The sequence below is a fragment of the Pleurodeles waltl genome, chromosome 2_2 (assembly GCF_031143425.1).
Source record: "Pleurodeles waltl isolate 20211129_DDA chromosome 2_2, aPleWal1.hap1.20221129, whole genome shotgun sequence".
Taxonomy (NCBI): Eukaryota; Metazoa; Chordata; class Amphibia; order Caudata; family Salamandridae; genus Pleurodeles; species Pleurodeles waltl.
This window is the reverse complement of record NC_090439.1, coordinates 1,134,148,347-1,134,165,620: the sequence shown is the minus strand read 5'-3', so window position 1 is coordinate 1,134,165,620 and position 17,274 is coordinate 1,134,148,347. Positions and strand designations below refer to the sequence as shown.

General features: G+C 47.1%; 1 protein-coding gene across 1 annotated transcript in view; it reads left to right on the top strand.

Moving 5' to 3' along the window:
- The window catches only part of LOC138278695 (mucin-2-like), a 165,967-nt gene that overhangs the window by 40,605 nt on the left and 108,088 nt on the right, over positions 1 to 17,274 (top strand). Inside the window, exons 6-8 of the mRNA XM_069219273.1 lie at positions 762 to 868; positions 5,290 to 5,736; positions 6,716 to 7,162. Coding sequence (XP_069075374.1) covers positions 762 to 868; positions 5,290 to 5,736; positions 6,716 to 7,162 — 1,001 coding nt within the window. The remainder of the gene's footprint in view (positions 1 to 761; positions 869 to 5,289; positions 5,737 to 6,715; positions 7,163 to 17,274) is intronic.

Here is a 17,274-nt window from a genome sequence, read left to right as displayed (position 1 = left end):
TTTAGCTTGGCATTTGATTGGTGCAGTGAAGAGCGTATTACCTACTTTGCCCCCTAAAAGCACACCCAGTGCTGAAACACCAGCAAATATGGCTGCAATCACACGCACAGTCTCACCTTTGTTTACGACTGTCTTCAGGACGATTATCAACAAACCAACTTCTGCATCAGAAACCGTGACCAACTCTACAACTCCACCTTTTGCCCTCTCGATAAGACAACATCCAGATACCACTCGTAAAAAGTCAATAATTTCCATGTTTTCAATAATATATGTAGTGCATTGTAGACTACAATTAATAGGAAAATTAAATGCCATCCTGGTTCCTGGTAAATAGGGGCAGGAGGAAGTCTGCTCTCTGCGTATTTAAAGTCTGAAGAGAGGACAAACTAGACTGCTTTTAGGGAGGGGCAGCCCTGGGGATGTAATTGTGGCAGTGGTCAACCTTCGCCAAAGTACTGTGGTGGAAGCTTGGAGGCCAGGTGGACGGCTTGTAAGTGTGTCTTAGAGGTTAGCAAACCTACATGTCAGCTGGATCGTGATAGCTCCCCCTCACCTACGAAAAAAGACCAGCAGCAAATTGTTCCTGGAGCTGTCGGTAGGAACAGTAGATGGAGAAGGTGGAGACTTAGCCTGTGTGTTTGTTCCCTGTCTGGGAGCATAGTTACTGGAATATGTGGCTCCAGTATTCAAAGAAGCCAATGGTCCATATTCTTCATGCTCTGGTCATGAGCTTCATTAGTAACCTTTCCCTTTTTTAGGGGGAAAGTGGTGCATATGCAGAACGAAGGCTTTGAACAGCGACAAAGGAGTGTGCAGGTAACGCTCCTCCTAGTGTCAATGAATGGCATCAGAATGTTTAACACAAGTAATGTGCCACTTTGCTTTAACCCTTTCGCTGCCAGGCCTTTTCCCCTTTCTGTGGCAAGCCTTTTTTTGGCTATCTGGGGTAGTCCGTTATTAGGCCCTCATAACTTTTTGTCCACAAAAGCTATCCATGTCAAATGTATTCCTTTTTTTCCAACATCAAAGGAATTCCAAAGGCATCCTGAGGTTGTGGGTTCCCCTGGAGGAGATCAGGAAATTAGCCAAAATACAGCTAGAATGTCGTTTTTGGGAAAAATGGGAAAAAAGTGCTGCAGAAGAAAGCATGTGTTTTTTTACCCTTTGAATGGCATTAACAAAGGGTTTTTGGTGCTAAAATCATCATCTTCCCAGCTTTGAGGAACAGGCAGACTTGAATCAGAAAACCACACTTTTCAACACAAGTTTGGCATTTTTCTGGGACATACCCTATTTTTACTTTTTTTGTGCTTTCAGCCTCCTTCCAATTAGTGACAGAAATGGGTGTGAAACCAATGGTGAATCCCGGACGGCTAAACTTTTCTGAAAAGTATACAAAATTCTGAATTCAACAAGGTATCATTTGTGTAGAGCCTTCAAGGTTTTCTTACAGAATGTAACAGCTGAAATAAAAATATATTGAAATTGAGTTGAAGAAAAACCATTTCTATCAACGTTTTCATCTGTAAGTTTTTCCAGCTATGGAAGATTTTTGAAAGCAATATACTGTTACATCTGCTGAACTCTTCTGGTTGCGGGGATAAATAGGGCTTGTAGGTTCATCAAGAACACTAGGTACCCAGAGCCAATAAATGAGCTCCACCTTTCAATGGGTTTTCATTGTACAACGGGTATACAGCAATTGATTTGGTAAAATATAAAGAGTGAAAAATAGGTATCAAGGAAACCTTTGTATTTCCAAAATGGGCACAAGATAAGGTGTTGAGGAGCAGTGGTTATTTGCACATCTCTGATTTCGGAGGTCCCCATACTAGCATGTGAATTACAGGGCATTTCTCAAATAGACTTCTTTCTTACACACTGTCTTACATTTGGAAGGAAAAAATGTAGCGAAAGACAGGGGGCCAAAACAACCGTTCTTCTATTCTGTGGTCTCCCGAGTATCCCGATTAAAATGGCACTTAATTTTTTAAAACTAGACACCTCGGGAAACCCAGGATGGGGTAACTTGTAGCACTCTCACAAAGTTCCATTACCCAGAATCCTTTGCAAACCTCAAACTTTGGCACAAAAAAAACACTTTTTCCTCACATTTTGGTGATCGAAAGTCCTATAATCTGGGAGAAGCCTCAAATTTACTTCTACCCAGCATGCCCCCAAGTCTCCCAATAAAAATGGTACCTCACCTGTGTGGGTAGGCCTAGTGCCTGCGACAGGGAAGGGTCCAAAAGACAACATGGACACATCAAAATGATCTATTACAAAACTACGTGTTTTTGCAAGGGGGGCACCTGTGTTTTTGGTCCTGGGCTCAACAACCATCTAAGGAAACCTACCAAACCCAGACATTTCTGAAATCTAGACACCCGAGGGAGTCCAGGGAGGTGTGACTTGCGTGGATTCCCCCAGTGTTTTCTTACCCAGAATCCTCAGCATACCTCAAATTTAGCTATAAAATCACATTTTCCTCACATTTCTGTGTGGGATCACCACACCGGAACAAATTTCCTACCACCCAACATTCCCCTCAGTCTCCAGATAACAATGATACCTCACTTGTGTAGGTGGCCAAGTTCCTGTAACAGGGAAGGGCCAAAAACATGTTGAAATTAAGAGGGAACTAAAGTGGGTCCAAAAGGCCAGTTTGAAAAAAAAGACGTTTTTATGCTGACAAGTGGGGCAGAATTTTTATCGGTATAGATGCAACTGTGCTGGGTGGTAGGAATGTTGTGGATTCCTGCAGATTCCGGAAGGTTCCATCACAAAAATGCTTGGAAAATGCGTGATTTCAAGCAAAGGTGGAGGTTTGCAGGGCATTGTGGGTAAGAAGATGGTGTGGGGTACATGTGAAGCACACCACCCTGGACTCACCCAGATGTTTAGTTTTCAGATGTGTCTAGGTCTGGTAGGATTTTTCTAGGTCGCAGCATCCCAAAGTCCAAAAAGTGCAGGTGCTCACCATTCAAAGTGGGACACTATTGGGTGTCAGCAAAGATCTCTTGTCCCAAATGTAAAATCAATACCCAAACTAATCAAATGTCCTCTTGGTTGCCTTTGGGATAAGATCCTTTAGTTTGCAGGGAGGGAGTAGAAACACTGTTACCCCCTTCAGTTGGGGTGGGGGGCATAACCATGCCCATACTGGTTGGCAGGCCCCACTCCTCTATTTCTTTTATATTCCCTAGCATCTAGTAGGCTTTCTGGCTCTCCCCGGGGAGTGGATCAGGGGTAATTGTCTCATCTGACCACTAGTGCGCAGAACAACTTTGTCCCCATTTATTTGGGTTGGGAGTATGGAAATACCTCCACCCTCTTTTTAAAAAAAGTTCTTCCATGGTGTCTAGTGGGTTTTCTGTCCCTCCTGGGGGCAGAAGGGCCTAATAATAATGGGCAGATGTGCCTCCAAGGTGGGCAAGAAATGGCCACAGTAATGTGCCCCCATGGGGAGCGACCCTTGCCCCAGAGGTCGCTCCCCCAAACAAAGCACACACACACAACCCCTGGTGACTAAGTGGTTTCTGCCCCCCTGGGAGCAGATGGGCCAAATAGAAAAAGGCCGATCTGCCCCTAAAGGGAGCAGAAATGGCTCAAATTAATATGCCCCCATGGGGAGCGACCCTTGTCTAAGGGGTCGCTACCCTTATGAAATTAATTTAAAAAAAAATCCTTGGTGTTTAGTGGTTTCTGCAGCCACTTGGGGGCAGATTGGACTAATAGAAATAGGCCGAACAGCCCCCAAGGGGGGCAGAAATGATCTGAAATAATATTGGTCCCCAGGGGAGCGGCCCTTGCCTAACGGGCTGCTACCCTCCTGTAAAAAACAAATAAAAAATATCCCTGGTGTCTAGCGGTTACTGCCCTCTTGGGGGCAAATAGGCCTAATTAAAATAGGCATCTGCCCCCAAGGGGGCAGAAATGGTCTTAAAAAAATGCCCCCCTTGGGGAGCGACCCTTCCCAAGGGGCTGCACCCCTTCTTTGTTTACTAAAAGTAAACAAAATCCCTGGTGTCTATTGGGCATTCCTGCAGCACGATCGCTATGTAACCATTACGTCCATCGCACTGAAATGGTTAATTTTACTGTATCTGCAAAACATTACACCATAGGTGAACTCAGACAAAAAGCAAGAATCAAGATTTACATCAGTCCTTCAGACAGCTTTGTCCGAAATGTGCAGTATCTCCACTGCGCTGTGCACAGCTCTCTTCCAGGTATAAGTAATCTCTATTGAGTTTCTATAGAAAGATTCCTGCAGCTTTGGAAAGCTAAAGGGCATATCTGCAGCAGTATTTTTAATTGTGTCTCATCTGTCCAATAAGGGATCAGTAGGACTTGGTGCACAATTTTGTCACATCAGTAATGGATCAACACTGCTCCTTTTAGAGCTTTGAAACATCAGAGAAGGATCACATGTGATCTATATACAGCTCTGCACATGAGTTTGGGATCACTGCCACTAGGTGTGGCACTCATTCTGATCAGTAAGGGATCAATCCTGCTTGAAATACAGCTCCGACTGGACTGCAAATGCCACCGTTGGTCTGTATAGAGCAGCATCGAATCACTTAGAGGTCACTGCTGCTCAGTATAGTACTCTGTCAGATCAGTGAAGGGTCATTGAATCTCTGTACAGAGCGCTTTCTCACCAGTGACGGATCGTTGCTGACCTGTATAGAGCTCTGTACGAACAGTAAGGGATCACTGCTGATCTGGGTAGAGTGCTGATCAAACAGATAGTTTCCCATTTGCTCTATACAGACTTTCAAAACGTCAGTAGAAACTCACTTCTCCTCCGTATACAACTGTGTAATTAGTAATGAGCCTGCGCTACGTTACCTTTTATAGATATTGATTACTCCATTCCACCATTGAAAATGTTCTTCTGCTTCTGTTTAGGGGAATTACTGCCTCTCTGTAAAACAGTTGTTACAAGATTTAGGAATATGGCCCTATCTAAAGCGCTGACACTGGAGTAGGGAATCACTTCTTGTTATCTACAGAAGATTCACTGTGAGACCAGCAGAGACCCTTACCTGTTGGTCTATTAAAAGGTATAGCTGTTAGTAAGGACTCACAGCTGCTTTAGATAGAGCTCCATCAGCTTAGTAGGGGATCAAAGTGTTATACTATAAAATATATATCTTTTCATTCCAATTTCAACCAAAGGGTTTTGCATGTACAGAATAACAAAATCACATCCATGTCAGACAGTGCTACTAGCACTTGCAAGATTTGCTAAATAGCATCACTTTTATGTCTTAACAGGAACCAAAGACATCCTGAGGAGCCGGACAACAACAACCAGCCCAAAAACAGCAAGTATTACTAGTGGTGTCTCGTGCAAAGTCAAGGGGACTATCGAAGGGACTATCGAAAATGCTGTGTGCAGAGTTATCAACAAACTGGCTGATGGCACCTGTGAGGTGATCGAGAAAGCTGCAGATGGCATCTGTGAAGTGGGCGGAGAACTTGTTGGTTTAGTTTGCCATTTGATTGGTGCAGTGAAGAGCGTATGCCCTACTTTGCCCCCTAAAAGCACACCCATTGCTGAAACACCAGCAAATACTGCTGCAATCACACCCTCAGTCACTCCTTTGTTTACGACTGTCTTCAGGACGATTACCAACAAACCAACTTCTGCATCAGAAACCGTGACCACCTCTACAACTCCACCTTTTGCACTCTCGACAAGACAACGTCCTGGTACAACTGGTAAAAACGGCATAATATCTATGTATTCAATAATATATGCAGTGCATCCTAGAGTATTATTAATAGGAAATTCAAATGGCAACCTGCTGACTGGAAAACTAGGGCAGGGGGAGGTCCCCTCTCTGAGTGATTAAAGTCTGGAGAGAGGACAGACTAGACTGCTTTTAGGGAGAGGCAGCCCTGCGGATGTACTTGAGGCAGTGGTCAACGGTCGCCAAAGTACTGTGGTGAAAGCTTGGAGGCCAGGTGGACAGCTTGTAAGTGTGTCTTAGAGGCTGGCAAACCTACATGTCAGCTGGATCGTACTGGCTCCTGGCTGTGTGTTTGTTCCCTGTCTGCAGCAAATGCCACTGTTGGTCTGTAAAGAGCGTGGTCCAGTCTCTAAGGGATCGTTGCTGACCTGTATAGAGCTCTGTATAAACAGTAAGGGATCACTGCTGATGTGTACGGAGTGTTGTCCAAACAGATAGTATCACTGTTGCTCTATAAAGATTTCCAAAACATTAGGAAGAACTCACGTCTACTCTGTGTACAACTCTGTGCACGTTACCTTTTATAGATATTGATTACCCCATTCCACCATTAAAAATGCTCTTCTGCTTCTGTTTAGGGGAATTACTGCATGTCTGTAAAAACAGTTGTTAAAAGATTTAGGAATATGGCGAATCTAAAGCGCTGACACTGGAGTAGGGAATCACTTCTTGTTATCTACAGAAGATTCTCTGTTACACCAGCAGAGACCCTTACCTGCTAGTCTATGAAAAGCTATAGCTGTTAGTAAGGACTCACAGCTGCTTTAGATAGAGCTCCATCAGCTTAGTAGGGTATCAAAGTGTTATACTATAAAATATAAATCTTTGCATTCCAATTTTAACAAAGGGGTTTTGCATGTACAGAATAACAAAATCACATCTATGTCGGACAGTGCTACTTGCACATGCAGAATTTGCTAAATAGCATCACTTTTATGTCTTAACAGGAACCAGAGTCATCCTGACGAGCTGGACAACAACAACCAGCCCAAAAACAGCAGGTATTACTAGTGGTGTCTCGTGCAAAGTAAAGGGGACTATCGAAGGGACTACCGAAGATGCTGTGTGCAGAGTTATCAATAAACTCGCTGATGGCACCTGTGAGGTGATCGAGAAAGCTGCAGATGGCATCTGTGAAGTGGGCGGAGAACTTGTTGGTTTAGTTTGCCATTTGATTGGTGCAGTGAAGAGCGTATGCCCTACTTTGCCCCCTAAAAGCACACCCAGTGCTGAAACACCAGCAAATACTGCTGCAATCACACCCTCAGTCACGCCTCTGTTTACGACTGTCTTCAGGACGATTATCAACAAACCAACTTCTGCATCAGAAACCGTGACCACCTTTACAACTCCACCTTTTGCACTCTCGACAAGACAACGTCCTGGTACAACTGGTAAAAACGGCATAATATCTATGTATTCAATAATATATGCAGTGCATCCTAGAGTATTACTAATAGGAAAATCAAATGCCAACCTGCTGACTGAAAAACTAGGGCAGGGGGAGGTCCCCTCTCTGAGTGATTAAAGTCTGGAGAGAGGAGAGACTAGAATGCTTTTAGGGAGAGGCAGCCTTGCGGATGTACTTGAGGCAGTGGTCAACGGTCGCCAAAGTACTGTGGTGAAAGCTTGGAGGTCAGGTGGACAGCTTGTAAGTGTGTCTTAGAGGCTAGCAAACCTACATGTCAGCTGGATCGTATTGGCTCCTGGCTGTGTGTTTGTTCCCCGTCTGCAGCAAATGCCACTGTTGGTCTGTAAAGAGCGTGGTCCAGTCTCTAAGGGATCGTTGCTGACCTGTATGGAGCTCTGTACAAACAAGCTATAGCTGTTAGTAAGGACTCACAGCTGCTTTAGATAGAGCTCCATCAGCTTAGTAGGGTATCAAAGTGTTATACTATAAAATATAAATCTTTGCATTCAAATTTTAACAAAGGGGTTTTGCATGTACAGAATAACAAAATCACATCTATGTCAGACAGTGCTACTGGCACATGCAGAATTTGCTAAATAGCATCACTTTTATGTCTTAACAAGAACCTTGGGTAGCGCCCGCCGGCCCAGCGGGAAAGTTGAAATGGCACCAGCGGTCTTTTGACCGCGGTGCAGCCAAATGGAGGTTCCCGCCAGGCGGGCGGCAATCGCCGCCCGCCGTTGTCAGAATGACCCCCTGAGTCTAATCTTAAAACAGTGGTCAATGAGGTATTTGCCTGGGAGCCTCCTTGGTACCTACACGATGGACGGCTAAGCATTTCTCTTGCATTCTCACCGCTACTGTTGCATCTGTTTCAATCCATAGTTCTTCATTCTGCTTTTTGTTTAGAGTTTGTTCATAGCTACCCTGCCAATGAATACTGATTAAGGACTAAGCAATGATGTAAAACATATGACAAATGTTTGACTTTTTGTATCATTGTGTGTCCCCTGCCGGACGTGGGTACTTTTGGCCCTGTATCTTGTATGGCTGGGGCTAGTACTGGTTATCTTCCAATACTGTTCCTCATGCTGAGCATAGTGCCATGTAATTACGAAACATTGGAATGCTTTGCGGAAATGCCTCATTTTCCATTTTCTTCTGTATCTCTAATCTGCTTCCAGCTTCCGCACTGAGGTCTGAGTTAATTTAAATTTTAATGCCCGTGCAACAAGTTTAGGGAACACCCGGCGGCAGTTGTCCCGTGATGGCGGTGGCTGTCTCCTTATGCTTACTCTGTAGGTGAGGGACCCCTAGCCTTCACTAATAGTGCCGCACACCTTTCCTCATCAGACCCAGGTGAATGTCTTAGGTATATACTGGGACCACCCCACGCCCCATTCCTAACCCATCTATGTCTATACTATGCTGCTGCCAGGTGACAGTGGACCATAGGTCAGCCAATGAGGGAAGGCAGCAGTCCCAGCCTCGTCACAGAGTGGGAAAGTCAGTGAGACTACTGACCCCACCCCACCCCACTCTGTGACGAAGTGTCACTGATTGACACTCGCCCTAGGCGGTTCAGGGCTTAAACCTGAAGCGCCCAGGGTGAGTGTCAATGGGTGATGCTTTCCTCGTCACCCAGGGGAGGGCCTCGAGGCACCTTTGCTGAGCCGAGGAGGTCACACCCATAGGAGCTGTGACCTCCTCAGCCCAGAAAAGTTCAGCTCAGGCAGCCAGGAGTCTGCGCAAATCGCGCATGTCTCAGTCCTGGCTGTCTGAGCTGAAAATGAAAAGTGTCTCTCAGGCTGACCTTTGTTCAGCCTGACAGACACTCTTCATGAGGGGCAAAAGGTGGGGGGGCGTGGCCCCTCCGCCCTAAAGGAAAGGCCACACCTGGCCTGGACTTGAAGACCTGTGGAAGAAAGGGACCAAGTCCAAGAAGCACTGACAAGTCCAGGGAGAACAGGAGCTCCTGCTAATCCGGATGAAGGTGCAAAATAAGAACTTCCGGTAAAGAAGAACACTCAGTGCTGTGGCCAAGAATATAGATGCAGGTTCATGGTTGGTGCAGATGATGTCCCACGCTGGATGGATGATTGGAGTCTGGTTTGTGCTGCTGGATTCTGCCAACGAGCCTTGGCACACGCAAAGCTCATGGTTAGGGACCTGGGGCCATATGTACGAACACATTTTCCCATAGACACAGAATGGGCAAAACTGCTTGCTACATCTGGCCCCTGGTGGACTCTACCCAGGAGGGTGGGACAGAGGGGATTCTCAGCAACTCAGCAAGCCCTCAGAAGACCAGGCAGCGTGCATAGGAGTCCCACAGCTAGGGAAAAAAGAAGGTGCAAAAGGAGGCCCAAGCAGCACTACACAAAGGGACCCCACGCCGCCGGAAAACCACTTAGGAAGCTGTTCATCACAGGATAGAGTGCTGGGGACCAGAGCTGCAAGTGCATGAAGAACATCATGGAAGGATGCCAACAAGCCTTGGCAACTGCAAAATACACGGTGCATGGGGGTACTGTCTTGCGTGGGGAGGCAAGCTCTTTCCTCCACCAAAGTTGGACAGTTGTTGGTCAGGACTGTCGGGACCACTTCAGTCCACCACCTGTGATGCTGGATCCACGCACTTCGTCAGGAGAGGGGGCCCAAGCCACAGGTCGTCACTTTAGATGAGCGCCTGCTGAAGCAGCAAAGTGACTCCTTCACTTCAAGGGAGATTCCTTTGTTCCTCTGGTGCAGGCTGAAGACTGGCTGTCCTGTTGCTGGCAGGAGCTGAAGATACAATGTTGCAGAACTCGTCTTTGCTTTTTTGTTGCAGTTGTAGAGTTTCTGGAGGGTCCAGATGAGGCTTCTTCGGAAAGAAGGTGAAGTAAAGGATCCAGAGGATTCCTGCTGGAGTCTTGCAATCCAAATCAGAAGAACCAGCCAAGAGAGAGACCCTAAATAGCCGCATGAAGAACGTCATGGAAGGATGCCAACAAGCCTTGGCAACTGCAAAATAAACGGTGCATGGGGGTACTGTCTTGCGTGGGGAGGCAAGCTCTTTCCTCCACCAAAGTTGGACAGTTGTTCTTCAGGACCGTCGGGACCACTTCAGTCCATCACCCATGATGCAGGATCCACGCAGCTCGTAGAGGACCCCCAGTACTGCCATTCCAGCCTTCTGAGGTGTTCCAGGCAGCCCCATTTGCTGCCACCTCTCAGACAGGTGGTTTCTGCCCTCCTGTTGCTTGAGCAGCTCAAGCCCAGGAGGGAAGAACAAAGGATTTCCTTTGGGAGAGGGGTGTTACACCCTTTCCCTTTAGAAATAAGTGTTACAGGCTGTAGGAGGCTGTCCTGGTTTGTAGTGGGTATCTTGGGTACTTACACCTTATACCAGGTCCAGTTATCCCTCATTAGTGGAATGTAGTAGTGTTATAGCAGCGTGTGCTGATAGAGGTAGCTATAGCAGAGCAGCTTAGGCTGAACTAGGAGACATGCAAAGCTCATGCAATACCACTTATAGTTACACAGTACTTATACGCAAGTAAAGACAATGCTCAGTGTTACCAAAAATAAAGGTTGTTTATTTGGGTGACACAGTACCAAAAATATCTTAGAGGCAATACTCCTTCTGGAGGTAAGTATTAAACACAACATATACACTAGACACCAAAATTAAGGTAAGTAATTAGACATAGGATAGTGCAAACAATAGGAAATGCTATAGAATGCAATGGGAGAAAATAGGTCTAGGGGCTACACAAACCATATACTAAGAAAGAGGAATGCGAACAACGAATCCACCCGTAGACAAGTGTAGTGTGTAGAGAATCCTTGGGAGAGTGAGAATACAGTAAAGGTAAGTAAACTACCCCACCCCAGAGTAAAGTACTGCAAGTTTCCTTAGGACACACTACAAGTAGTGATTAGAGTTACTGCAAGAACCAATCAAGTCTGCAAGCAACAACTACTGGATTCCTGGACCTGAAGAAGGAGTCCAAGTCCAGAAGTCAAAAGAAGTTCCAGGAAGGACAGGAGCCCCTGCCAACCCAGAAGAGGGTGCAAAAGAAGAGTCCACGGTTGGATGAAGATTGCAGAAATGCACCCAAGGAAGATGTCAACGGGTTCCTGCATGATGCAACGGATGTCCCACGAAGTGAAGTTGGATGCAGACGTGAATTCATGTTGGAATTCTCCAACAAGCCTGGGTTCCGGCAAAGTCGTGTTTTGCATAAAAATGGTGCTGGCTGGACCCAGAAGGGACCTGGGGGCCTCGACTCTGTGTGAGGAGGAAGAGGGGGCTCTCAGCACTTTAGATAGCTCTGAGGACGCCAGGCAGAACCCACGGGAGTCCCAGGACACGGGGACAAAGAAAGAGCAAAACGCGGTTGGTGCAGCACTGCAAAGGAGGGGCCCACGACGCCGGAGGTCAACTCAGCGAGTTGAGCGTCGCAAGACAGAGTGCTTGAGACCTGGGCCAGGCTGTGCATGAAGGAATTTAGCAAATAGTGCACAGAAGTCTCAGGAGGTGAAGAAGACACAGTGCACAGGGGTACTGTCACTCTTGGGTAAGGCAAGGTGTTACCTCCTCCAAATTGGGACAGCAGGACCTCAGGACAGTCTGTGTCGATGGGGTCCACCCTCGGTGTTCCAAGGAGCACGCTCGTTGCCAGGAGAGGAGTCCAAGAGAACTGGTCGTCGACTTAGAAGGTGCCTGCGTGAGCAGGGGAGTGACTCCGTCACCCCACAGGAGATTTCTTCTGTCCTTCTGGTGCAGGGTGAAGACAGGGAGTCCTCAGAGCGTGCACACCGTGGAAACTGTTGCAGTTGCTTGCTAAAGCTGAAGTTGCAGAAGAAAAGTATCCCTTGTGGGTACTTCGTTGCTGTTACAGCGGTTCCTGGAACAGGCTGCGGTTGATCCGAGGTCAGAGGATGAAGTAGTAATTGCAGAGGAACCCACAGGAGAGACTCTAAATAGCCCTGAGCGGTAGGGGGATTGGCTACCTTATCAGGCAAGGACCTATCAGGAGGGGTCTCTGACGTCACCTGCTGGCACGGGCCACTCAGAGCACTCCAGAGTGCCCCCACACCATGCAAAGCAAGATGGTTGAAGTCTGGGACACACTGGAGGAGCTCTGGGCACCACCCCTAAGGTGGTGATGGACAGGGGAGTGGTCACTCCCCTTTCCTTAGTCCAGTTTCGCGCCAGGGCAGGGACTGGGGTCCCTGAACCGGTGTAGACTGGCTTATGCAAAGAGGGCACCATCTGCGGCTATTTAGGGTCTCTCTCTTGGCTGGTTCTTCTGATTTGGATTGCAAGACTCCAGCAGGAATCCTCTGTATCCTTTACTTCACCTTCTTTCCGAAGAAGCCTCATCTGGACCCTCCAAAAACTCTACAACTGCAACAAAAAAGCAAAGACGACTTCTGGAACATTGTATCTTCAGATCCTGCCAGCAACAGGACAGCCAGTCTTCAGCCTGCACCAGAGGAACGAAGGAATCTCCCTTGAAGTGAAGGAGTCACTTTGCTGCTTCAGCAGGCACTCCTCTAAAGTGATGACCTTTAGCTTGGGCCCCCTCTCCTGACGAAGTGCGTGGATCCAGCATCACGGGTGGTGGACTGAAGAGGTCTTTACGGTCCTGACGTCCAACTGTCCAACTTTGGTGGAGGTAAGAGCTTGCTTCCCCATACAAGACAGTTCCCACGTGCACTGCATGTTTTGCAGTTGCCAAGGCTTGTTGGCATCCTTCCACTTGCCTAGGTGGGAAACTGACTTTCGCATTCAACTTTCTTAGTATGTGGTTTGTGTTCACCCTAGGCCCATTTCTAACTATTGTGATTTTCACTAATTGCACTGTTTTCTAATTGTTTTTATGCACATTTCTGCAAACTAGTGTTTATAATTTGTGTATTACTTACCTCCTAAGGGAGTATAGTCTCTATGATATTTTTGGCATGTGTGTCACCAAAATAAAGTACCTTTATTTTTGTAACACTGAGTATTTTCTTTCATGTTTGAGTACTGTGTTACTGTGGTGGTACTGCATGAGCTTTGCATGTCTCCTAGTTAGGCCTTGGCTGCTCATTCACACTACCCCTAGAGAGCCTGGCTTCTAGACACTGTACATTTCACTAATATGGGACAACTGGAGCTGGCATAAGGTGTAAGTACCTTAGGTACCCACTAAAAACCAGGCCAGCCTCCTACATTGCTGGTGCAGCGGTGGGATAAGCACTTGCAATTGCCTTATCACTCTGTCACCGGTGCTTTCCACAGGAAAGAATACTCTATACCTACAGCTATACACATATACCTAGTTACAGGGTTTTAGTCTCTTACTTTCCTTTCCAAGAGACTAGAAGGTAGGTTTGTTAGGTTTTCCTTACACTACACTACCACACAGCTACATCATGTCTCGGCTGGGCCTGGCTCTGAGGCCATGGGTACCTCCTATGAGGGCATGACCTTCAAAGAACTTAAGGGGCTTTGCTCAGAAAGGAGCCTAGATGTAGTGAAGAACCCCAACAAGAATTTTCTGTTGAGCCTTCACCTTCAGGATGATCAGGAACATGCTGATAACCAGGAGGAGGAGGGGGAGGGAGATTCTAACCCCTTAGAGTCAGAGAATCATCCTTCAGATTCAGGTGAGGGCTCTTCCAAAGATCTTCCACCTAGCAGACCTACTAGTGTAGCTTGCAGTGGGAGAGGTAGTCACCCAGGGAGGGCCGCCTTCACACCTAGACGTCAGGTCACTAGGGTCTCAAAAGTTAGGGACAGATGTACCTCTGCCCATTCCCAAATCCCCTCAGTTTCTGAGGGATCCCATAGTTCAACTCCAGGTGATGACTCCATAGATAGGGAGCTCAGGAAACTGAGAATGGAGGAGGCCAGGCTGAGGCTGCAGCAGCAACAGCTAGCCCTAGAAAGGCCTTGGCTGCAGAAAGGAAAAGATAGGGGTTGGGGTTAGTTCCCCATGGTGGCAGCAGCTGCATTTTCAGGAGTTATGGGGTCAGGGAGGACACCATTGATTCTAGAAACCTGCATAAAATTGTTCCCCCATACGAGGTGGGGGATGATATCTACATGTGGTTTGCTGCACTTGAGAGGGCCTGCAAAGTTCATAGGGTCCCTCAAAGGCAGTGTGCTGCTATTCTGTGGTTGCCCTTTTCTGACAAGGGGAGGGATAGACTTCTCACTGTCAGAGAAGAAGATTCAGACAGCTATGGTATTCTTAAAACTGCACTCTTGGATGGATTTGGCTTAACCACTGAACAATACAGAATTAAGTTCAGAGAAACCAGAAAAGAGTCCTCACAAGATGGGATAGAATTTGTGAACTGTTCTGTAAAGGCTTTGAAAGGTTGGTGACACAGCAGCAAAGTGTCTGACTATGAGGGCTTCTATACTTTAATTCTGAGAGAGCATATATTTTTTAATAACTGTGTGTCTGATTTGTTACACTAATACTTGGTAGACTCAGATCTGACCTCTCCCCAAGAATTGGGAAAGAAGGCAGACAAATGGGTCAGAACAAGAGTGAACAGAAAAGTTCATACAGGGGGTGACAAAGAAAAGAAGAAAGAAGGTGAAAAGTCTCAGGACAAGGGTAGGGACAAACATAAAAGTAAACACTCCTCTTCAGGCCCACAACACTCCTCTGGGGGGTGGGGATAAAACCTCTTCCTTCTCCTCCTCTTCTGCACACACTAAAAAGCCTTAGTGTTATGTGTGCAGAGGTAAAGGCCATAGGCCAGGGGACGAATACTGTCTAGGTAAAGCACCTGAGCCTACCACCATTACTACATCCACTTCCACTTCTAATGTCCCTAGTAGTAGTAGTAGTAGTGGTGGGACTACTGGCAATAGTCAAAGCAAAGGTGTGTTTGGGTTCACTTTTGGGTCCATAATAGAAACTGGGGTAGGCGTAGAAACCCCCAAGACAGTTTCTGTCTCACCTGGTGGCACTGGCCTTGCCACCTTGGCTGCTTTTCCCCTTAACATGGATAAGTACAAGCAGTCAATTGAAATAAATGGTGTTGAGGCCCAGGCCTACAGGGACACAGGTGCCAGCATCACTTTAGTGACCGAAAACTTGGTGTCACCTGCACAACACCTCCCTGGTCAGGAGTACCAAGTTACTGATGGCAATAACTCCACTCAGTCTCTCCCCTTAGCTGTAGTGCAACTTAGTTCGGGTGGTGTTAATGGCCCTAAGCAGGTGGTGGTGTCACCTAGCTTACCTGTAGACTGTCTACTGAATGACCTAGTGGCCTCAGTTTGGGCTGAAGTAGAGTTTATGACCCATGCATCCATTCTGGGCATACCCAAGGAATTGCTTTCTTTAATCTCAGGTGAGATTAAAAAGCAAAGAAGAGAAGGAGTCCTGAAGCCTCAGGATTCTCCTCTCACCACAGGTAAAAAGGGTATCAAAGTGTCCCCTACCCACCCTACCACTGAGGATATCATTCCTATGGTGGGAGACACCCCTCCTAGGGTGGAACCTGTATCAAAGAAGCCAAGAGCTACCACAGCTGGACTCCCAGAGGTAAAAGTACCTCTCTGTGGTAAAGCAAACAAAGAAATGTATCCCTGCCCTGCCTTAGTAAATTTGGAGCAACCCTCCAGCCCACCCATAGAAACTTTTGTGCAGCACCCGTGCACTACCTCTAAGAATATAGGAAAGCAGCCCTGTCCTTATGTGGAGTCTTTGGGACAGCAACCCTGTCCTGCTCTACCCCAAGAGGGACAGCAACCCTGTCCTCTTTTAGAGCCATGGTGAAAAGCATTTTGCCCAGCTCTAGCCTTGCTAAGACAGCACCCCTATCTGGCATTGCAATCCTTAGGACAGCATCCCTGTCCTGACATAGGGTCCCAGAGACATTTATCCTGCCCCACTTTAAAACTTGTTCATAACCTTAAAATAGTTCACACTTGCTCTGTTCTCTATCTAAAAATCTCCAAACAGGGTGGTTCACCTCCCCACAGGGAAGGGACCATATAGTGGGTGATAAAGGGAGTAACCACTCTAGTTCAGAGCTACTCTCCACTTAACACCACTAAGACAATGAAGTCTCAACTGGCCAAGGTTAGTCTTATTGTCCATCGTTTAGGGTGGGGGGTTGTGTAGGAAAGTAGACTCTTTCTAGCTTGGTTACCCCCACTTTTGGCCTGTTTGTCAGTGTGTTTGACTGTGTCTACTGGGATCCTGCTAACCAGGACCCCAGTAGTTATGCTCTCTCCCTCTAAATCTGGTTGTTGGATACTGTTAACAGAGTATTCCACTCATAATTGGCATGCTGGTGCACCCTTATAAGTCCTTAGTGTATGGTACCTAGGTAACCAGGGCATTGGGGTTCCAGGGGATCCCCATGGGCTGCAGCATTTCTTTTGCCATCCATAGGGACCCATGCAAATGCTTCTACAGGGCTACCATTGCAGCCTGTGTGAAAAGATGCATGCACCCTTTCACTGCCATTTACACTGCAGCAGGTCACTTATAAATCACCCTTACTACAGGCCTTCCAGCCCTGGCGGCTGGGTGCAGAGTACCTGTGTGTGAGGGCACCCCTGCACTAACAGGGGTGCCCCCACGACCTTCAGGACCATTTTCCCAGACTTCGTGAGTGCGGGAACGCAATTGTACGCGTGTACTGGCCATAGGTCACTGCCTATGTTCAACTACATCATGGTAACTCCAAACATACGCATGTTTGGTATCAAACATGTTGAAAGCATACCTCAAGGCTTCTGCAAGCATTGGTTGTATGATGATATACACTCTGGGTGCTCCTTAGAGACCCCCAGTACTGCATTCCAGCCTTCTGAGGTTTTCCAGGCAGCCCCAGCTGCTGCCACCTCTCAGACAGCTTTCAGCTCTCCTGTTGCTAGAGCAGCTGAAGCCCAGGAGGGCAGAACAAAGGATTTCCTTTTGGAGAGGAGTGTTACACCCTCTCCCTTTGGAAATAGGTGTTACAGACATGGGAGGGGTAGCCTCCCCAGCCCACTGGAAATACTTTGAAGGGCACATTTGGTGCCCCTCCTTGCATAATCCAGTCTACACTGGTTCAGAGACCCCCAGTCCCTGCTCTGGCACGAAA